At 50.7% G+C, this 23,406-nt stretch overlaps 1 protein-coding gene across 5 annotated transcripts in view; it reads left to right on the top strand.

Annotated features, from left to right (window-relative positions):
- GRK5 (G protein-coupled receptor kinase 5) overlaps window positions 1-23,406 on the top strand; it is a 202,090-nt gene that overhangs the window by 130,121 nt on the left and 48,563 nt on the right. For all 5 annotated transcript variants that reach the window (XM_073240315.1, XM_073240312.1, XM_073240313.1 and 2 more), the window contains 2 exons: window positions 9,414-9,526; window positions 22,401-22,478. In XM_073240315.1, coding sequence (XP_073096416.1) covers window positions 9,414-9,526; window positions 22,401-22,478 — 191 coding nt within the window. The remainder of the gene's footprint in view (window positions 1-9,413; window positions 9,527-22,400; window positions 22,479-23,406) is intronic.

The following is a 23,406-nucleotide window of genomic DNA, read 5'->3' as shown; positions in this document are numbered from 1 at the left end:
GCTCTGAGTGAGCACACAGCCTGGCCCACTCCCCGCCTCCCGGGCCTGGGCACTGGAGCCCTTCTGTTTCCCTTGGATGGAAGCCACACCAGGAGCAACCATGTATCATCGAGTTGCTTCAGGGAGACCTTCGTTTCTGGCAGGTTACAGTGGGAACAGTGGGGTGGGGGGTGGGGATGGGGCCATGCCGAGGCAGCGTGGGCCTGAAACGTCCACTCCCCAGTTTGGAAGCGTGTGCTCTTCTTGTCACGTTGATTTGTTTGTTCATCTGTCCTATCGTTGGTTCACTCGTGCACACACCTCAGCGCCCCATTCCCCTCTCTGGGGGTGATACAGTGAACTGTATAGTCAGGGCAGGGTCGGAGTCGCCCCGGGAGCTTGAAAAACTACTGACACCGCTTCCAGAGATTGGATGCTGTTGGTCTGGGTGTGACTGAGGATTTCAGTATCTATATCTGCCTGTGTCTGCATGGGAATTTCTTCTCAAGGAGAAAAAAGCTTGTAGAAAGAATGTGGCTGTCAGAGGACAGTGTCCCCAAGTGGTTGTGAGCACAGTAGGTGTGAGGGCAGGTCACCAGGGCGGGGGCAGCAGTCACCACGGCCAGCAGCATAGCTCACCGGCAGGTTCCACCGCAGGCCTGGCTGGGTAAAACCGTGCTGAGTACCCTCACGTGACCCAGGCCCTGCATGCAGAAGGGGACACATCTGGCGGTCACAGCCCCCTTGCTTCCCAGAGCCTTCCTAGTCTTAGAAATGCTGCAGCTGTGTTTTTAGAATAGTTGCTCTCCCTCATTTGTAAAAATATTCAAGACACAGAGAAATCAAAGCAACCACAGGTCACACATCACTGTCTCCTCTTCACCTGGTATTTGCAAGTGCCGCCGCCGATGCACCAGGCCCATCCTGCCTCTGCCTGTTGGCTCTCAGGCTCACTTTGTGCCAGCGTGGAAGGCAGGCCTCCCGTCAGAGTGGTGGGCTTTCATCCTGGGAGAGGGCTCGTTTGCTCGGGGGTCTGCTCTGCTCATTTAGCGAGGGCAGGTGAAAGAGCCAGGCCTGGACCCCAGTCCCGAGCCGGTTCCCACCCTTTCCAACATGCAGGACTCCATCTAGCCACTGCCTGCACAGCGTCCGAGGCCACCTGGCCGTTCCTCACATCCAGCTCACTGCCCCAGCTGTCCGTGTGCTCACCCAATTCTCTGTCTCATTCCCATCACGAGGGAATACGTACGTTCTTTGCCTTTCTTGGCCTTGAGGAGGAGGAGGAGAATAAGAGAGAGGTCATTGTCTGACTCTGGGTTCCCATTTTTGCCCAGAGGGCCCTGTGGGGACAGCATACACTCTGTGTCCTGTCCAGCTCAGCCCCCAGCACTTTCTCAGACTCTCAGTAAAACTGGAGCCCAGGATGAGGGGACAAAGGCCTGGGGATGGGGGTTTGCTCGGGTGTGTTTGTGTAATGTGCCATATGTCATTTTCTATTCACATAAAAACATCTTTCTTGAAGCAGTAGGAACCCCCTCAGCTGTTGCCAAATACCAAATGTTTCCCTTTCCTCTCTTGTTCCTTCCAAGAGGTAGGCTGTGAAAAATCGCCATTATCCATGATGCTATCTTGCCTTTCAAACGTCAGAGAGCTTTTTCCTCAGAGCAAACGCCTGATTGTTTTTTCCAGCTTTGGCAGGAATTTTTAAGAGAAAGCTGTTTTCAAATCACTTTTCTGTTTATTGTTTCAGACCTGGAGTATGGCAGGGTGAGGGGCTTATGGCCTCTGTCTGATCTAGTCTCCTCACATCTGTTTTCCTAAACTGCCTTAGAACCTATCAGGACCACCCTCATACCAAAAAAAAAAAAAAAAAGCCACCAAAAACCCCTGTATTTTTGGAAAAACAATGTTAAATAAAGTAAAGTGACACAAAACAAAATAATATAAAACTCCAACTGGTAAAGAGATGGCTCCAGAAATTGCTTTTGGACACCCACCTACCCCCCTTTTACAATAAACATGTGGTTTCATTTCCAAGGACTCTGGTGTTAGCGTTTCCATTTCCTCAGGAAGCCGTGTTTCTTGCTCTTAATTCTGAAATGGAACGTGCATTTTCATTGGCCCAAGTTCAAGGAGTGCCTGGGGCAACAATGAAAACAGTCCCAAGCAGGTTTCAGTCATCGACACCCCCCAAGCCCAGCCGGGACTTCTGCCCGCCCCCTCTGCCAGGGATCGATGCCAGCCCTCCAAGCTGGGCAGGGAGGGTGGCAGCCCCTTCCCCTGGGCTGTGGCCATCCGAGGAGAATCGTCATGTCCTCCTTGCCTGGATACTGGCCTTCGGTTGGGAAAATCTGGTTGCCCTCCAAGTGTCCACATACCACAGGCTCTTAATTAAGAAAGTATGTTTCCATTTCATGTCACTGGAAAAGTATGAAAACAGTGACAGCATTTATTTATCTTCACTATCAATATCATTCCTGTTCCTGAGTCCTCTAGGGGTTATGAGTCTTGGAGGAATTGACTGTGGACTGTGAGATTTTAACCTCGGCCTGTGCTATGGGGACACATGTGGCTTCTCTCTGAGAAGGAGGCTCTGTGGAGGGAGAGGAGGGCCGGCAGAACCTGGCCCCCGCCCTGCAGAGCTTGGAGGGGACTGGCTCACCGCAGGAGGGGTGGCTTTTGCCTTATTTGGTCCTGACAGGCGAACTCTGATTGTCCGTGTGACATGTGGGGCAGCTGGGCCTCAGGTGAAGGGACTTGCCCAAAGCTGTATAGCAAATTAGTCCATTCGGGCTGCTAAACAATACTACAGACAGGGCAGATTATAAACAATAGGTATTTCTCCCAGTGCTGGAGGCTGAGAATCTAAAATCAAGGTGCTGGCAGATTTGGTGTCTGGTGAGGGCCTGCATGCTGATTCATAAATGACCGTCTTCTCACTGTGTCCTCACGTGGCAGAAGGGGTGAGGGAGCTCTCTGGGGTCGTTTTATAAGGGCACCAATCCCATTCATGAGGGCTCCACCCTCATGACCTAATCCCCTCCCAAAGGCCCACGTCCAGATGGCATCACATTGGACTTGGGTTTCTACATATGAATTTGCCGGGGGACACCTTCAGCCTGTAGCACTGACCTCAGCAGCTTATGAGAGCAGGCGAGGAGACAAGGGGAGGCTCTCAGCAAGCCACCCACACAACACCGGACAGTGGTGGTGGGGACGAGGCCCCTTGTCTCATTGCACCCTCTGTTGGCTGACCACTTGGAAAGTGTCATGCTCCCCTGAGGAGAATTGGAAGAGACACAGCTGTGCCTAGACTTCAGGACAGGTTTGTCGCAAGTTCGTGTGCATGTGCGTGCTTGCGTGTATATTCTCAGACAGTTACACTCCTTACCAAGTAAAGTCACTTGCTGGCCCCCTCAGGTAACACTGTGTTCTGATTCCTGTCCCTTCGTGCCTCGCCTCCCAGCCCCAGGCAACCTGCCATTTTTGGTCCATTTTTTAAAAGCTATTCTCTTTTTTAAAAATTAATGTTTAAGAACATTCACATGAGATCTACCCTCTTAATAAAATTGTTGGTGCACAATGTAGTATTGTTATAGGCACAATGTTGTACAGCAGAGCTCTAGAACTATTCATCTTGTGTAATTGAAACTTTATACCCATTAAACAACAACTCCCCATTTCCCCCTCTCTCAGTCCCTGGTAACCAACATTTTACTCTCTGTTTCTATGAGTTTGACTATTTTAGGTACTTCACATAAGTGGAATCATGCAGTATTTGGCCTACTGTAATGGGATTGTTTCACTGAGCATAACGTCCCTGAAGTTCATCTATGTTGTCACGTGTGGCAGGATTTCCTCCCTTTTTAAGGCTGAATAGTATTCCATTGTGTTGTGTACCACATTTTAAGATCCATTTATTGGTCAGTGGATATTTAGCTTCTTTCCACATCTTGGATATTGTGCATGGGGTCACAGTGAACACAGGGTGCAGATATCTCTAAAATTCTGACACAAATTCTTTTGGGAAGTGGGAATGCTGGATCATACTATTTCTGTGTATTATTTCTTGAGGAACCTTCTTATACCTCAAACCATTCTTGAAGGTCTACTCACTGGTGCTCTACAGTGGTCACAGATTGAGCCCTGAATTCTTGCCTGGCCACACCTTGCCCCTTGCTTGGCCATGTCCCCATGGCCAACTGACTTCTCCCCTGGGGCTTTACCTCCCCACTGTGACTTCTTCTTGCCCCTCCTCTTGACCTTGGCCTCACTTCTCTGGCTTTGATCTTCTCTTCTTCTTGCCCAGCTCACGGCCCCTGGGGGAATGGCCTTTGGTGACCCCGTCCCTCCCATTCCCATGCTCCAGGGAGCTTTCCCATGGGTGCCACCCCGACACTGACACATCTTCATGAAAGCGCTCTGTGCCAGGAAAGCGGAGATGCCTTCCTGGACAGTCGCAACGGTCCCGCTTTTTGTCGTTTTGTTCCATGGACGTTGTTAGGTGGCGCTCTTCACGGCCGCCCCCCTGCTTGGCTAGTTAAGCAAGCTACTCAGGACGAACAAAGACCTGGTGCCTCATCTGCTTTAAGAGGTGCCTCCAACAGGGCGTATGGTGCAGTGCCCAGCAGGGGCTCAGCAAGTGTCTGTCAACTTGCTAAAGGGCCTGTCTGTGGGTACAAATAGTTCTTCTGTCTGAAGGCCCTGCTGAAGTTCCATTCAGTGTTTCAGGAAGGTGGCAGTACTGTCTTCCTAGCCATGGGCAGGCTTAGGAGGTGTCAAGCCCTTGAGGAAAAAAATATATGTGGTTGTCTTAAAGCCAATTCAGTGCAGCTCCTCACCAAAGCAGGGTCCCAACTGCAGGGGCCATGCGTTTCCTGCTGGGGCTTGAACCACAGACAGCAATGGCTCCCAAGCAGGTGACCTCCTCTGTGAAGGTCTCACTCCCTGCTTCCCACCCCATTTTCATCCACCTTTCTATGGACTGTACTTGAAATGATCAAAACCATGGATCCCCAATAGGACTCTGAATCCATTCCAATCTCATTGGCCCCAGAGGCCAATTGTTTCCTGAGCCCAGCCTACCTTTCTAGTATCTTATCTCCTAGCATGCTCCTAGCACACTCCTCTGTATACAGCGGGCCCCAGCCCCTCCCTGGGTCACTCTGCTCTTTGATTAAAGGCACAAGACAGTGTTCTCAAGCTTAGTATGGGCCTGTGGACCCTTCCCCTTTTCCATCACCTTCCTCTGGGCATGTCATGTCTCCAGACTTTTATTACTGCAGCCTAGGCCAAACGTCACATCACAGCCACCACACCCCTCTCCCTGGTCTCAGCTGACTGCCAGCTGCAAACTCCATGTCTGTTACTGAATTAGTAACCTGCCAGTGGGTACAAGGTGTGTCTCCTCCCATCTACCCATCCACACACCTCCAGGTGTTGAATTCAAGGAGAGAGTCTTAAAGTTGAAAGAAACTTCTAGTATCAAAAAGCAAAAAACTTTGGAAGACAGTTTGTTGAATGAAGGACCCAAAACAATAAAACTAGCGTGATTATATGGTCGGCGGGCACTTTAGGGCAGGGGAGCCTGATGCCCCTTTGTGACTTACCTCCTGACAGCCTCTTTCTGGCTTGGAGGGAAAAACAATGAGGCATGTGGCCCAATGCTGGATTTTCATGTTCTAGAAGAGCTGACGTGTGCAGTGAATGTGCACGCATGTGTGTGCAGTGCATGCATGCCCGTGTGCAGCATCCCAGGGCTCTCCCAGCCTGAGAGAGAGAGATTCAGAGATGGGGAGGAGTGGCTCTGTCCCTTGTCCTGGATGCATCTCCCCCACCAGTCCCAACATTCCACGCTTGGAAGAAGGGGCCAGGATTTCAACAGCATGGCTGACTTCTGTAGAAACAGATCAGGAAGGATCCACCTGGGAGACAAGATGTACCGTGACCTCATGCTTCCAACTTCAGCGTCGGCTGACTGCAGAACTGACCCTCACCTCGGGTCTGCTCTTGATGACTTGCACCTCCTCCTGTCACCCTGATCAATCCCAAATTCATGTTCTCCCGTCTATGGCCTCGTTTTAAATTTCTAAAGGAACTGCAAGCGTTGCACTTGGATTTTGTTGTTGTTGGTGGTGGTGGTGCCTCAGAAGATCAGCCCATTCATCTTCTTTTAAGGCTGAGAAAGGAGTCCAAGGAGATGAGTGCTGGTCCTTTTATTTTTTTCCTGGGCTTCCGACAAGTGCCTTTCTTGCTTGGGATCCTCTGTACAGCTGGGAGAAGCCCGGAACTGAGATCCTGACAGCTTGTGTTGAAATCACATGGTGTTTACTGTGCTGTGAGTTTATAAGAGCCTTGTTTCCATACTGACAGCAAACGCCATATGGAGAGAGAAAATCCTGTCAGAAGAACCCTTAAGGAGTCACAATATGGTACATGCAATCCCATAATTGCTTTTGGAAATGGGGAGGGGTGCCTTGCTCAAATCACAGAAGGGCTGCAGTGCTCTTTGCCATAACTAAATAAAACTGGAGTTTGACAAGGGTAATTTACTGTCACGCTGGGCTTGTGCTGGGGAGGTCCAGCTGATTGGGAAAGGAACGGAACGTTTGTTTTCCTCACCTTGGGGATCAGGTTGAGTGGGACACAGCGAGAATGCAGGCTGTGTCTGCAGGGCGTCCTGCTAACAGGTGCAAGCCACGGACCTGTCACCTGATTCGGCTCCCTCCTCCCCAGATTCCCTACTGGGGCTGATGGTAACACTCATCTAACTTGACATTTTATTGCTGTCACTTGGGATCCTGTCTGCTCATCTACCCCCCACCCCCTTTGCAACAGAATCCAAGCTCTCTGAGAGCTGAGACCTCATCCCATCCCCCGCCCCACCAAGCATTGCACACACTGAGGTGGGTTAAATGTTTGTCGGAGTGGCTGTGTGTGAACCATCCATGCATGGAAAGCTAGTTAATGCAATCGTCCTAGGCTAGTTTCAACCCCTAGACTGTTGGAGGAGGGGGCCAAGAGGGAGACTTGGAAGGTAGCTTATCCAGGAGAGAATGAGAAGTTTTTGAGCACCTTTTTATACACACTACAGTGAGAACTGGTAAATTCTTACAGACACAGGAGTCCTGCCTTTAGGCAGTTTACCCATGAAAGAAGTGGGCTGTAAAACTAGTCTGTACACCTGGTCACTTGCTCTTTCTGTTGCAAGAGATGAAAACCCAACACCAACTCGCTTTTAAGCTAAGACTCTGTTAGGTAAGGAAAGGTGCAGGCACCAGGCTGGCCTCGGCTCCAGGGGCTCCTGGGACATTCACAGTGCTGGGTTTCTCTCCTCTTCCCCACTCAGCTCCACCTTCCCTGCATCACGCGTCCAGGCTCATGCTGACTAGTGGGAGACAGTTGTGGTGGCTCTTGGTTGATGGGTCCTAAGGTCTTGCTGCCCCAGAGAGGAGCAAGTATCTTTTGCAGAAGTTCTAGCAGAAACCCTGGAAGGACTCCAGGTCCTACTTAGTCATGTGCCCTGAACCTGTCACTATTGCCAAGAGACAGAGGGTTCTGACTGGCTAGAACTGAGCCACGTCAGTCTCTGAACCTATAACTGTGGCAGAAACAGAGACCTCTTATTGTCTAGGACTGAGTCGTGTGCCCATCCTTGACCCTGTGTTGTGGTTGGGAGGCAAGGACTCCAGATAGCTAGGACTGAAGTCACATGCCAATTCCTGAGGTCGGGAGCAGTAGGCTCCCTTAGGACCTTGGACTGGATTGTTATGGACTCAGGGAAAGGAGGTTCCTTGAAGGAAGGGAGATGGAACAGACCAAAAACTCCAGATTCATGATGATAATCCGTGGTGTTTATTAAGCATTTCCCATGTGCCAGGCTCTGGTCTGAGTCTTTTCTGTGCCTTATCTTATTTAAGCCTCATGACCCAGAAAATAGGTATGATTACTGTGCCCAGTTTATAGATGAGAAAACTGAGGAATAAAAGTGTTAAGTCAGTTGCCCTAAGGCATGCAGGCAGTGAGTGGTGAGGCTGGAATGTGAATCCAGGTGGTTTAGCTCCAGAGCCCAAGCTCAGAGCCACTAAGCTCCCTATAAGCTTACCTTCAGTGGATAAATTCTTTGGGTATGAAAGTGCGTTGGCATGATGTTTGTGTTCTTATCTCCTTGTTGTGTTCCGTAACTCCAGATAAATTCTTTCTAAGGGGATGATTGCCCTTGCTCCCCCTCTACATTCAGCAAGGATATAGTCCTTCCTATCCTGGGAGCTCTCCTAAGTGAGGTCTAACTCACCCACTTCCTGGTTTCCCCGTGAAGTCACCTGACCATTCTGGGTGCAGCTGCAGAATCAAAGGGCCAATGTTCAGAGCTTGAGAGGGTACAAGGCAACTTGTCTCAGTTGGTCTGTTGACTAGCTTTCTCACCAGAGAAACTTCCTGCAGGGGTTTCAGCATCATTGCCAGAGAGCCAAAAGGGACCTCCCATCTTACCTCCAACCTGCAGCTTCATTTTTCAGAGGAAGACAGGCCCAGAGAGGGCAAATGAATTGCTGACAGTCACATAGCAACTCATCAGCTAGAACCCTGGTTTCCAGGCTTAGAGTCTTGCATTGCATTTCCTCTTTAGAACTCTTTTCTCTACTGAGTAGCTGAGGGCTGGTCACTTCCTGTTCCCATGCCTCTAGCTCCTCAGCTGGAAAATGCAGGGTTTTCATAATCTGAAGCCTCCTAAGACTGGGCTTCGCTCCCTTTGGGCAAAGTGAAATTTCTTTTTACTCTATTCATTAGGATGGTTTGAATTATAAATAATTTTAAAATCTTTTCAAACTGCCCTAAACAAAGCTCTTATATGAGCTTTTCAGATGTGGTTTGCGTTGCAGGCATGGTTTGATCCAGAGATTCATGACATCACCAGGGCACCAACTCTACTTGTAATTTTCCCAGCTCTGACCTCCTCTGTGTGTCAGCCTTATGCTCACAGCAGCTTCCCTTGGAGTGTCAAGACCACTGCACCTGGCCTCACACCCTGTGCCCTAGCACCCAGAAGAGAGAGACAAAGTCTGTGGTTCATTCTGATTGCAAGTGGCTTGAGCTATATGCCTGCCACCCTTATCCAGTCACTGAAATGAGGGAATGTCATGCGCTGATTGGCCATCCAGGGCAGAGTCATAGTCCCCAGAACTGCTGGCACCTCCATACAGAATTAAGGGCAGGGGTGTGGGCTGGGGAGTAGAGGCTGGGCCCTCACTGGCGCCTTCCTCTACCCTGACCTTGCCCCTCTGAGCCTGCAGAGCCTGGACATACAGAAGGGGTCCTGAGAGTTTGCTGCATCTTGCTCCATCCATCTGGGGCTCTGGATCCAGGCAGGGACTGATTGGGTGACCCTGCCTGGCCCTCTCCTGCGTCTCAACACATTTTTCTTTTCTTGTCTCCAGACAGAGATTACTGCAGTTTATGTGACAAGCAGCCAATTGGGAGGATGCTTTTTCGGCAGTTCTGTGAAACCAAACCTGGGCTGGAGTGTTACATTCAGTTCCTAGACTCAGTGGTAAGTCCTTGCTCTGGTCTGGGGTGGGAGCTGGGGGGACTCTGATCCTCTGTGGTCAGCAACCAGTTTTGCCCAAAGGAAAAGATGGACCACGTAGTTTAAAAGGATAAAGAGTAAAATTGTTGCTCAAGAAACAGTGCAGACTTTGAGAGTACAAACTTGTCCCCAGGTCTACACCTGCTGGGCGCCCGCAGGAGGGCCACCTCCCTCACTGGGCCTCGGTTGCTGCTACTTTAAAGTGAGGCCCCAACAGTTCTTTGGTTCTGGAATCCTGGATTATTATGCAGGGTAGTGCCTGGGAAGTTGAGCAGTTTTCCCAACACCTCAAGGTAGTTCTTGGATTCCATGACCCCTTCCCCTAGCTGAGAACCCATTTTCTAAAATTCCAAAGCTTGTGTTTCTGGACTTATTTACTGGCTGTTTCCCCACTAGAAGGCAAGCCTCCTGAGGCCAGGACCCTAGGCCTCCAGTTCACCCCTGCCTAGCATGGTTCCCAGCAGATATAGGCATTCAGTAAATGTGTGTGGAATAAACGTTTGTTGGTCATTTCAAGCCAATCTAACAGCTGCTGGCTCACTGGCTGCTGGCATGCACAGCCATGCTTGGCACCATAGCTTCTTCCTTCAGAGGTACTGGTCATTCATCTGTTTAGTACGTGCTGATTGACCTGTGTGGGCTTTCAGGACACGGTGTAGGAATACGCAGAAGTTTATCAGCGCTCGCTCAGGAAGGCACAGCAGCTGCTCAGGAGGGCACAGCACCTCCGCCTGGCTGACTCCCCTTTGGGTGTCTATTCAGAAAAGGTGGACAAGGAGTGGGGAGTCAAGGAGTGGAGGCCAGTCATGAAAGGAGTGGGGTCATCCAGAACCCCCTTCCCATGGCTGGGGGCCAAGATGCTAGTTCCCTGGAGGCTCTAATGCTGTCCCTGGCTACAGCCATCTGGACCTCAGTCTCTGGAGGTCAGCCTTGTGGGGTCCGAGTTCCTGTGTCTGCCTCAGGGTCTCAGTGTTAATTTTTAGATCTACAAGCCACACTGCCCACTGAACACACCCACCAGAAGTTACATGGGCCCCCTCAAATGACCATAATAAAAAGTCCCCCAGAACCCCAAAACGACCAGCGCCAATGTGCTCCCTATTCCAATGACTGGCACCGCACAGTCCCCCAGGCCAAGGTATTTGCATGTCTTCGTCTCCTCCCTCTTCCTCGTCCCTTCCCTAAGCCAGTCAAGGCCATGTGCTTGGACCCTTGACCTCTCTGAGACCAGCCTCCTCCCCTCCATGACCTCTGTCTTGGTCTCAGCGCAGGCTCTCAGTGTCTCATGGAAGTAATTACAGTAGTTCTCAACCTTGGCCGAACAGTAGAAACACCTGGGGAGCCTTAAAAAAAATACCAATGCATGTGCTGAAGCCCAGACTCACTAATTTGAATCTCTAGGGGTGGGATCTAGTATTTTCATAACTTTTTATTATGGAAAATTTCAAACTGTAAAAAGTAAAAGTAGACAGAATAGTATAATATAATAGTATAATTATCATATAATAGTATAATGACCCCTACTTCACCCTGCTTCAGCAACTATGAACTCATGGCCAGTCTTGTTTCACCCACATCCTCCCCTTGGTAGCATTTTTATAGCAGATCTCACATATATTACTTCATCTCTGAATACTTGAGTATAAATCTCTAAATAACAACTCTTTAACACACAAAAAAGCCACAAAAAAAAAAAGGTAATTTTTTTGTATCATCAAATAATAGTGTTGAAATTTCTGATTGTCTCATACTTTTCATAAATGCATGTTTTGACAGTTTATAACCATCTTTGTTCACCCAGAAAAGGGTCCCATGGTCTAAATTCTGCTCTCTCACTGCCTTGTGTCATTAATAGTTTCCTCAGTATTGTAAATTGCTCATTGAATCTAGAGATGTGAGCAGATTCAGTGTCCATTTGGGGTGGGGGAACGAACTTTATAAGCGGTTTCATGGTCTTCTGTCAGGTGACATGTAATATATCATATCCGCTTGTTTTTCACTTAGGGATGGCAGCAGCATTGGCAAAGGTGGGCCAAGGGCAGGGGGTGGTGGGCACAGTCAAGGCCATTGGCATCCCCCCTGTGGGAGGATCAGAGCAGACCAAGTCTTTCCATTCAACACATGACCTCAGCCAGGGTGCCTACTCTGCAGCAGCCAGAACTACCACAGATCCATTCTGTACACATTATTTGTAACAAGACAAACATCACATCCTGTTCAGTCACTGAAGAAATATGGGGAAAACATGTTTCAAAGAGATCAGCCCTATACCCTGTGTAAAAACGTCTGCCTATGAGATGGAAGCGGCTCTGTGCATGTGCAGGTCGAATCCTTGCAAGAAAATAGCAAGAGGTGACTTGGGACCACTTAAGATGAGTGAGATCCAAGACAGAGCAAGAGGTACCAGCGCTTACACCGGACATGATGAAAACAGAGTAGGCCTCCCGCTTGGGGCTCCAGCTGTCTTTCCAAACAAGAGGATCTCGGTAATCTAACAGGAAGCCAAGGAACACGGACTGGCTTGACTGTTGCAGATAAGAAATGTAGACAACAGACCTTGATCCAATGACTCCAGAAGATGATGTAGATCTCAACTGATTAATTAAAAAAAGTCAGAGACACCCTTAGTTGTACCTACCAAGATGGGCTGAAGAGTATTGTGGAGCCTGTGAACCAGAACTTATCTAAGAGGATCAAAATAAAACAAAACTCTGAATACAGATTTTAAAAATGCATTGATAGTCAATGCATAAATCTGCTGATTAGGGGTTGCAACATGGCAACATCCTAATTCTGTCATTCCTTCTTCATTTGCTGGCTGGGACGCACTTCGTTTTGATTGCCGTTTTGGTTAACCAGTGGTAAAACATGGAGGAATTGCTTGATTCTTTCCCTGTATTTATGCTTTCAAAGTAACAAATTGGTTGCCTAGCATCCTCCAATAGTAGTAGCCAATTAGTTTTTTATTGAAACATGGATGCAAAGCAGTCATCATCCATACTGATGGTCCGTGGTCTCTGTGTTGGGTGCTGGGAGCCCTTCAGGTTGCCTTCAGAGCCCTTGAGAGGACCCCGCAGTCACTGGCAACCTCCTAGCTATCTGGTAGGATGAGATGTCCTGGGCTCATCTTGTACATTTCCTGCCCTACACAAAGAGTCCCTCATTTCTCCAAGGAGCCTTGGTTTCTTTCACTGGGAAATGGTCCTTGAAGACCACAGTTTGGCACTAGGGGTGCTTACTACCAGTTGACTGGCCATTGGCATTTTTCAAATCTCCCAGGACTGTACTGTGTATCCAGGGTTGAGAGGCACTGACATTCCTGATAAAGTCCAAGTTCTAAGACTGAATGCTACATCTTCTCCCAACAGGCCCCCGCCTACCCTTTCATCTTTGACCTTCACCTAGGTCTTTCTTGAACCCTGTGTTCTGGCCCTGCCACCTGCTTCTGGTGGCTCTGACTTGCCAGGCTGGTTGGATTTGCTTGGCCCTGGCTCCTTCACTCTTGCCACCTGAAATGCTGCCCCCCTCCACGTCCCCTCTGCCTGGAAAATGCGTGTCATCCTCCTGTACTCTGTTCTCAGAAGCCCTTGCCAACCACTCTATCTTCCTGCTGTGCCCTCTGCTCTACCTGAGCTTCATTATTGTGCCATGCATCTCCTGAGAGTGCAGACTCCAGCCACACCACCTAGACCATGCCGGTGGTGAGACCTTGGGCAGCTGCTTAACCCTCTCTGGCTCACGTCCTTGTCTCTCAGTGGGACCATAGTTGTATCTCATGATGGTAGAGGTGCTGAGAGCCGGGGTGAGTCCCCACTGCTGGGAGCAGTGTCCAGCACATCACAGGTGCCCAGTGAGTGCAGCCATGTGTCCCTACCCCCTCCTCTCACCAGAAGTCCCCTGGGGACACAGACATAGCTCATTATACCTGAATCCTCAGCCCACAATGCTGCACCTGACAGGAAGTTGATGCTCAATATTCATGCTCAGTGGGCGCTGGTGACTTGCCAGCATCACAGACTGAGTGGCGGAGCTGGGCCTGAACCCAGGTCCCAGGCCTCAGTTCAGTGCTCTTTTCCATACACCATGCTGCCTCTGAGGTGAGGTGGGTTCTGCCAGCCTGGGTCAGGCTTTCCGGGGTCTGCGGTGGACTCATTGTTTAACGTGGACCTTCCATGAATCCTTTTGCAAACTGATGCATCAGCCCCATCATGAGCCAGATTGGAATTTCTTAAAACAAGGTCCAGAAGTCTAAGAAGGCAAGCCTCCATGATTCTGGGGTAATCCCACCCCAGTAGCCAGGCTGGGAGAGCATTTGGTTGTCCATCTTGTTTGTGAACTGGCAGGTTTGGCCCATTACACATTTTGGGGGATCCACTTGAGTGGCCATCAGACTTGGGGACTGTTGACCAAGAATTTATCCAAAGCCCCCAGCACAGCCCTCCCCACAGGCTTCTGGCACGTTCACAGCCCCACGTGGCCTGGTCAGCCCTTAGCAGGCAGGCCCTAGGTGTTGGTTTCCTCTCTCCTAGGGTTGGAGAATGCCATGCCTCTGGCCCATGCTCCTAATCATTGCTTTATAGTCTTTCATTCATTTAACAAAAATACTCTCTACCAGGCACAGTTCTAGGCCCTTGGGATAAATCAGTGAATAAAAAGGACCAAGATCTTTGCTCTCTTGGTGTTTACATTCTGTCCAGGGAGAGTTAGGCCATAAACAACAAGCCTAATTAGTAAATGATACAGAATGTTAGAAGGGGATAAATGGGATGGAAAAAAAAAGACTCGAGCAGGTTAAGGAGGGCTGGGAGTACGGAAATGGAGAGGCTGGTTATAGTATTAAGTAGGGCGGCCAGCAGAGATGTCTTTGAAATGGCAACCTTTGAGAGTTAGAAGGAGGGAGGGAGTTCACCAGGTGAGGATGCGGTAGAGGAACTTTGCAGGCAGGGGAACAGCCAGCGCGAAGTCCTGCAGGCAGGGGTGTCTGTGGCTGGAGCAGGGGCAGAGGGACTCAGGAGTCGACCATGCAAGACCTTGTGCCATGAAAGAACTGGGGTGAAATGGGGGGGGCCGCGGGAGGGAGTTGGGCAGAGCTGTGGCACGGCCTGACAGTTTAAAGGGCCTCTGGCTCCTGGGTTGGGAACAGGCCTTAGGGGACAGGGGTGGGAATAGGCAGCTCTGATAGGCAGTCCAGGTGGGAGCTGATGGTTGCACAAGCCAGCGAGCAAGCAGTTGGCAGTGGTGAGAAGTGGCTGGATTCAGGGCATGTTTGGAAGGCAGTGACGCCATGTAGGGGAGACAGAAGAGTCACAGATGGCTTCAGAACGTCAACCTGAGCACACGGAAGGAGGGAGTAAGGGCAAGGCCGTGGGCGGCACGTTTCTGGGAAGATCAGGAACTCCATCTTACGCACGCTGCTCTGGAGGCATCTCTCAGGTGTCCCCGACGGAGATGCTCGAGGGGAGAGGGTGTTCAAGTCTGGAAGTCTGGAGTCTGTGAAAAAGGTCTGGGCTGGAGAAAGAAAATTGGAAGTTGTCGCCAGACAGCAGCTCTTCAGAGCCACGGCTGAAGGAGCTCCCCAAGGAGATGGATGTAGCTGGAGGAGAGATGAGGGGCAAAGGCCGAGCCCTGGACCAAGGCTGCTCCCCATTTGGAAAGGACGAGGCGTCCGCAGCTCTGGGACCTGTCTGCAGAGTTGGTGAGGCACAGCGGGCAAGGCTAAACCCAGGAGCCAGTGGAATTTTCCAGCCACGTGTCTTGTTAGATGCTTACAGTCAGTTTGAGAAGCAGAAAAAAAAATCCAGTGGATGCCCATTTTCACTCTGGTCATGCAGACTTCCCTTTAGCTTTACCAAGAGCTTTTTTTTTTGAAAAGGAAACGTGAGTCCGGCTCCCTGTGTTGATGCGACAAATGCTCTCTACATACGTCTTAACGAGGCCACCACTCCCGAGAGGCTGACTCTCTCCCCTTGTGTTTTTGTCTGCATCTCTGGGAATCAGCGAGGCCTTTCCATCATCCTTCTTGACGTCAAATGAGCAGCTTTGGAACACCTCTTTTACGCATGAAGACGTTATTGAGTTTTCCAGGGCTGGTGTAATTCTTGTCTGAAATATGTTTTTTTCTTCCATCGTGACTGGGACGCCGAGGAGGGAGGTGGGGAGTGCCTATGGCCATAGTGCCTCCTGGCTCAGCTAGCGCCGTTCATGCTGTTCCCACCTCTATGTTGAATTTCTACCAAGTGGAGTTTATTAAAAATAGCCTGTCCTCGTTGGGCTCTGACACAGGCCCCTGGAAAGGCTGCTCTCTCTTTCCTGTGCAGAGTCCTAAGGTCTGAGTTTCTCAAGTCAGGCAGAAGAATGTGGCTGTTTTAAAATGGGGCGGTTTGGGGGGCATCATTCGTCAGAATGCAGGGGTAATTCAGCCTTTAATCTTGGCTCTCGAGAAGGGCTCTCCCATTGCCCTCCCACAGAGAAATGGAGTCAGCAGCCTAAGTCAAGGCTCTGTCTAGATTTGGCTCCTGGAGGTCAGAGAGGATTTGCCCAGGTGGTCAGGAGATCAGAAGGGGTTCCGGGCTCCTGTCAGCCTCCACAGGCCAGAAGGGTGTTGAAGATTGAGGTAATTCTGTTTTCTGGAAGTCCTGATGGCATCCCAGCTCATGGAAACCCTCCTGTCCCCACATCTAGTGTGACTTAGAGTTTTAAGGTCTCTGCTCTTTGGACTTGGGGGAGGTTTGGCAGATACTTAGCCAGATTTACTCAGCACATATTTATAGGATATAAATGGGTCCTGCTCTGCCCTAGCAGTTGGAGACCATACAGTGAGCAGGAGAAAGTAAGTTCCTGCCCTCATGGAGCTTGCTTTCTGATTAAAAGGAAGATTCAAAAAGGAAGAAAAAATTCTAATGAAGTAAGCAATACTATGAGTTCAGATGCCTGTTAAGTATTTGTTATCTGTTGCTGTTTATGAAAATTAGCTCGACATATAGTAGCTCGAAGCAACAAGAAGCATTTATTATCTCATAGTTTTTGTGAGTCAAGAATTTGGGAATGGTTTACCAAGGTGCTGCGGCTCAAGGCCTCTCAGCAGGTTATATCAAAATGTTGGCTTGGGCTGCGGTCACCTGAAGGCTTGATCTGCTTCCGGGCTCATACCTGTGGCCAGCAGGTTGGTGCTGGCTGTTGGCTGGAGGCCTCAGTTGCTTTCCATGTGAACCTCTCCATGGGACTGCTTGGTGACCTCATAACATGGGCTGGACTTCCCCAGAGCCCGTGGTGGAAGCTGCAATGTGTGTTATAACCTAGTCGCAGAGGTTCCATACTGTTATATTCTTAATACCGTAATGGTTACACAGGTCAGCTCTATTCAGTATGGAAGGAGACTTCTGAAGAGCATTAACAGCAGCAAGCAAAGATTATAAAAGTCTCCATCCTAGAGACTGGATATATGAGGTCAGTGACCTAAGTCAAGGCTCTGTCTAGATTTGATATGAATATGAGGTTACAAGAAATGAAATATGCCTAAAAGGCACTCCAAGCCCCATTCATTAGCCCAGAACTACAGACAATCACTTGAAATCAGTGGGCTATCACCTGGCTTTAGATATGCCTGGTCATCCTGTGAAATGGTTTCATATGCCTCACCAGGGGAACTAATATTCTGCTTCTCTTATTTATGAGTATTACCCAGTATTTGTCTTTGTCTTCCTATCACTGCTCTAGGCTCCCAAAAGAGAGAAGGTAATCATTTTCCAGATGGACATAGACATCCATCGTGCCTTTTAGGCATATTTCACTTCCTGTACACACCTTCACAGTTGCTGAAGCCAGATCCCAAGAGCAGGCTCATCTTGGAAAAGCACCACTTACAAAATGGGTCCATACAGTGGACATCTGTGGGATTGTCCAGTCTCCTGGGTGCCCTACCCATACTTCCAAACAAAATGGCTGTCTTTGAAGCTGATTTCACCCCCAAACCGCAGCTGATTGGAGCAGGGATGAGCCCATGAGCCACTGTAGGCCAGTGAGGGAAGGTCTTCCTCTGGTGGAGAAGCTGTAACATGAAAACCTGAGTGCCATTGACTGCTATGTGTCCTACCACTGGAGCAAGCCAGTCGGCCCTGAGAGAGAATGAGGTGTGTACACACACACACACACACACACACACACACACACTCACTCACACGAGAGTGCTTTCCAGATGTGCTCTTGTCACTGGTTCTGGCATTCTGGGCACAGCTGTGTTTCCATTCTCCCCACAATTTGGCTGTTCAACCCATCCCTGGATTCCAGGAGCTGAGAGATTACAGTTTCGCCTGAACTAAATTAGGTTGGGATTCTTTGCACGTAGAGCTGAAAGTATCAGGGTTGCATGGTGGCATATGAGCCTCAGTGAGGGGTGAGGACAGAGACATGGTTCTGGGGGTTGGGGGACGCAGGGAAGGAGCCGGGTGGTGCAGGGGCAGTGGTGGGAGGGGGCTAGGGCCACCGTGGGCTGAGGCTCTCAGGGAAGAACTGATAGGGCCAGCAGGAGGTGACAGCACAGCCCCTCTGCCGTGGGACCCTGTCCGCTGCTGGTACCTGTGTCCCTTCAGAGGCACGGCAGCCCTTCCCGCCTTCCTCTCCACGGTTGCCCAGCAGGCTGTGTTCCACAAGCTGGTGGCTGTGGTGCTGTCAGTGAGGTCCTGGGTCACCTTGGAGTCACGCCTACCACTCTCAGTCTGTACCCCAGCATGGCCAGGGGTCAGCTCCTCCCTCCCTCCTTTCTCTGCTCTGTCCCATGTGCTGCTCTATGGGGTCCAGTGAACCCCTTCCTGGCCCAGGCCCCTCAGATGGCAGCCAGGGATCAGAGAACAGTCTGCCTCCCCAGGTGGGCACAGGCTTTGCCCAGGCCCCTCGGATCCTGGGCGCCTGGGGGACACCCCCACCTGTGGTGCTCCTTCATTCTGGCTGGGGAGTGAAGAGTGGGCAAGGTGAGTGCCCAGCCATCTGGAGAATTGTCAGGGTCCCAGCAGGAAACAGATGGCCCACCTACGTGTGAGTGCAGGGCCACTGATGAAGTGCTAGGCAGGCTGGGGACATCAGCAGTGGCCGATGCAGAACTGAGCCTCGGACACCTCTAGGCCTGCAGGGACAGGGACAGGAATGGGTGGGAGAGGCCAGCATTCAGGAGCTGGGTCTTCAGAAAAGGGGCACAGACACCCGTGGTATCCAAACAGGGAGGGCACCAGCGGGTGGCCCCATCCACACTCTCAGCTGCCCTGTGGCAGGATGGAGAGTGCCTCTGCAGGGATGGAGATCCCGGCCCTGTGGGTGCAGCTGGGCGTTTTTCCACTAAGGGCTGCGGTGAACAGCACAGCCAACCAGGTGTGTCGCTGGCTCCTGCTGCGAGGAGTCTGGGGAAGCTCACCCCATCAGCAATTACAGAAGCCGGAGGTGGCAAGACCTCATAGCAGCTCTGACTTCATCTTCTTGTCAGGCTAGGGGATGGTCTCCCGGGAGAGGGTGGTGATGTCTAAAGTCTGTCACAGGCCAAGTGGAATTCAGCTCTGACTCTGCTCTCTAAGCGCTGGCTTCTTTGAAACCATGGCTGGTCCCCTTTTACTGGTTTGCAGTCTTATGTTTTTAAAAACCATCTGAGGGAAATGTGTTTTAATAGAGAGGACATGTTTTCACCGGTGTTTTCCCGAGATTGATGATGCAACTAGAGCAGGCCAAGAGAATGAAATATTAGGGTTATAAACTGGGATGTACACAGATGTTTATACTCTTTGGCAGGCACAGATCTATAAATAATTCTTCTTGCCTTAAACTCAATGTAGTGTTTTGCTCTTTGTGTTAGAGTGGCATCTCCTCCCCAAGGGCCATTCCCGTGTTTGGCATAAATCACAGCACACAGGGAAGGCTCATTAAATGGTTCAGCTCTCGGTTGGCACTCAGGACACATCTGGGGAAGAGCAATACCCGCTGAGGGGATTGGCATAGGTGCCGTTAGTGCTCTGGCTCTTAGGGTTGAGCTCTGGGCAGGAGGAGGTTCCAAATGGGCCTTAAGCAAGAGGGGAGTGTGTGTCCCCTCTGGTTGGGGGGATAAGGCCCACCACCCTGTCAAGTTGGGGGGCATCTCTTGCATGTGCCTTACCTCTCTGTTCATTGAGGCCATTGTCTGCCATTTCCCAGGACAGCTTTAATTGTAAAAGTCTAGGCTGTTGGCCCAACCTCTTATTTGCTGCTGATGTTTTCTGGTTGAAACCAATTTCAGCAGCTTTTGCCGTCTACCTGGGTGAGGCCGTTCCCACAGCAGTGGGCTGCCGGGTGGTGCCCACCTGCCTGGGTCTGCCCACCCAGCCGAGCCACCGTGGTGCCTTCTCTGCAGGAGGCCTCTCAGGCCTCTTGGGGGTTCACTGTGGAGACATGGCCTGTCACTCCAGGTGACTTAATCAGTGTGGAAAGCTCAGCTGGAAGCCTTCTGTCGGTTTTCTGCCTCCCAACACAAATGCTCTTCAAGTGGTGGTGACCTGACGTGGACTCTCAAAGAAAGGCCTTTTGATGCCGGGCCGGGAACGCCTGTCCCCGCGTGCTCCCGGCTGCCGCCCTGTGGAACTGTGGTGCCCAGCTGCCCAGTCTGGCCTCTGCTGGGAGGCAGCTGACCTGAAAGCCTTGTTATTTTTTTAACGTGGGTTTTAGTACCCAGAGCAATAATATTTTCAGCTGGTTATTGAGGCTGATTAATGAGCCTCAGGCCTCCGTTTGGTTACATAGAGCCTCCTTTACAGATGTATTTTGGGACAGTGCACAGTCAGGGTTCTGCATGGGATTGAGTTACCCCAAAACGTGGTCAGCCATTTGCCTGGGGCCTGGGCCTTGCAAAGCAATCTGGGTAAATCCCCATGGTGCCAGACCACTAGGGGGTCTTCCAGGGCAGCAGGACACATGGTGCATCTCTCCTCACTCTGGAAAAAGGGTGATCAGCTGTGCTGCAGAACCCTTACCCCAGTGGAGATGCAGCTCCTGGCCCTGTCACTTGATAGCCCCATTGTATCTGAACTGGTTACTTGGCCTCTCAGGGCCTCAGTTTCTCCATCTGTAAATTGGGAATAATGCCAGTCTTGTAGGGTAAGCCTAGTACCTACTCCACACTGTGTGTGGTGAGGTGCATGCACACATGTGTTAGTTTTAGGCAGAGGGAGAAAATAACAGGAAAAACTCAAAAAGAAGGAGCTACCTTCTCTCCTTAAATGATCCCAAGAAGTCATCAATCAAATCAACTTATCATGAATGATAGTTCTTAAGGTGAGGGGGCATTGGCCTTTGGAGAAAAGGTTGGTGGCCCCATGGAGGTCAGGAGGCCCTTGCTCCTTTCCTGGCTCTGCTACAACCAGTTGTGTGACCTTGGGCTAGTCCTTCACTTCTCTGAGCCTTGGTGTCCAGCTCTGTAAAGGGGTTAGATTCTTCCCAGAACCACTAACCCACAGCCTCTGAGTCAAATGATTGTAGCATGAGTGTTCCTTCCCTGGAGAAAACCATTGAATCTTGATTCTCCATCAGAGGAGAAATAATAGTACCAGGAACACTTTGGATGGAGATGTGCTTGGCTGCATCTGTGGGCATTCCAATGGCAGCCTGCCCTTCCCCTTTTCTGGGAGGGTCTCCTGGGCTATCCTGGGGAGAAATTGGACCCTAGACACTGGGTTGACAGATTGCCTTGAACCGGGCCAAGAGAGCTGGGGCATCTAATTCACAGTGAGGTGGCTGGGGAGAGTTTCAGTCCGTCTGTGTTGATGTCATTTCCTCTGTCTCTTTTGAAATAGCTGTGCTTTTGGACTGAGGCTAACAAAGCCTTGAGTGGTGGAGTTTGAAATGGTATGAACAATTTGCAATTAGGTCCCTTGTCTAAATAAGAAAGGCAAGCTTATCCAGGCTTCTTTTTCATTAACGTGAGGCCTGTTATCCACTTGACAGTGCATCAGATATGAGTGAAGGAGCCCTCTTTGCTCAAAGCAATAAAAAGGTCCGTCTTTCAGATGGCTTACAAAGAAGGCCTCACTTCTTTAGAGCTCGGTCCCACTGGCATGGCCGGCATCCTGGAGTCCTAAATTCCTTGGTGTTGTTGAAAAAGAGCTGTGGGCTGGGAGCCCCACCACCTCCGCCAAATGACCCTGGGCATGTGTGGATGCAGGTCATAACGGTAGGGTTCTTGGGGTTCAGATAAGAGCATTTGAGAAATCTGTGTTCACTTTATAAACTAAAAGGTAAAGCTGTAAAAGGTAAGGTACCTATATGTTTGTATTCTCTTGCAAGGTGTACTAACAATGGTGATAATAATGGCAACCATCGTGGAGTATTTATTATGTGCTTTTTCTATCTGTATTTTGTACAGGTTAAGGAGAATGACCAAGGTCACACAGCTTGTAAGGTCTGAGTGACCTAAGGCAGCCTACTGGTGGGGGCCTTCTGGTTTGGTGGCTTGTTATTTTTCAATGGCTTCCTTTGATTTACCGAAGTCAGTGGTTCTCAACCCCAGCTGCCCGGATGCCCAGCTCTCATGACCAGAGGGTCTGACTCAGTTGGTGGTGGGGAGGGGGCCTGAGCACCAGGGTTTGCTCCCCCGTGATTCTAACATGCAGCTCAAGGGGAGAACCGCTATTCTAAGCACATGCCCATGGATGTTGCAAAGTAGGCTGGATGGCAGGGCCCTTAGCCAGGTCTCCCCTCTCCAGGCCTCAGCGCCCTGCCTGGTAGAAGGAGGGGATTGGTCAGTTTACCTCCAGGGCATCTTCTCCAGGGGCCTCTAACTATAAAAGGCTCGAGCAAATCTATTATTGTTCTTCTCCTTCTTCTGTTTTAGGCAGAATATGAAGTTACTCCAGATGAAAAACTGGGAGAAAAAGGGAAGGAAATTATGACCAAGTACCTCACCCCAAAGGTAAGAGGCTGCCTGCACCCCACAACGGAAGGAATGGGAGGCCTTCTGAAGGAATGTGGGCCCCACGTCTGTGCCAGGCCTCGTGGGGAACGGCAAGGTTTCTGGCTGGTGGCTGCTGTTGGTCTCCAGGGACCCAGAATTCTCACCTTCCCCTGGAGAGTGCCCAAGTCTGGTGGGGCCAGGTGGGTGGTCCAGGCCAGCCTGGGGTTGGGTGGGGATCCCTGCTTCTCGAGGGCCCAGTCCCCTCCAGGGTCCCATGTGTGCCCGCTGCTCACACCCAAGCATCTGCGGCAGGACGGGTGAAGGCCCGGCCAGGGCAGGCATCGGGAGTGCTCAGAAGAAAAAGCACAGCAGGGGTGGCTCGGGGAGGCCGGTGTAGAAGGGAAGGCCTGGGGGTGATCAGGAGGAGAAAAGGGTGGGTGAAACTGTTGGCAGAAGCACTGTCAGTCGACACACATGGAATGCAGGGTATTCTGAATATGTCCAGGAGGACACTAAAGGGCAAGGAGCCACCGTGACCCCCTCAGGATCATCCCCCAGGGCTGAAGGGAGAGGGCAGCCCGTCCCCTGGCGTCCTGGCAGCCGTGATTCCCTGGAATCTGTTCCTTCTTACCCCAACTTGACAGATAAACAGGTTCTCTATCTGGTTCAAAGAGCCTGGTCTGGGGTCCTGGAGTTCTAGGCCCGCTGCCCACCCCAGTGGTCATGTTCCCTCTCTGGGCCTCAGTTTCCCTCCCTTAAAAGCGACTCTCCCTGCCTGAGCCTCCCATGTCCCCCAGAAGCCTCAAGAGGCTGAGATGAGACCTGCATGGGGACAGCTCTGAGGGTGGCCTATGGGCCAGTGGTGGCTTCATTCTCACCCAGGACCTGGGCACTGTGGGCACCAGCCCTGCAGGAAGGGCTCCCCGTTCCCCAGGCTGCCAGTGGA

This window comes from Manis javanica, chromosome 7, assembly GCF_040802235.1.
Source record: "Manis javanica isolate MJ-LG chromosome 7, MJ_LKY, whole genome shotgun sequence".
Lineage (NCBI taxonomy): Eukaryota > Metazoa > Chordata > Mammalia > Pholidota > Manidae > Manis > Manis javanica.
This window is presented reverse-complemented; position numbering and strand designations above follow the sequence as displayed.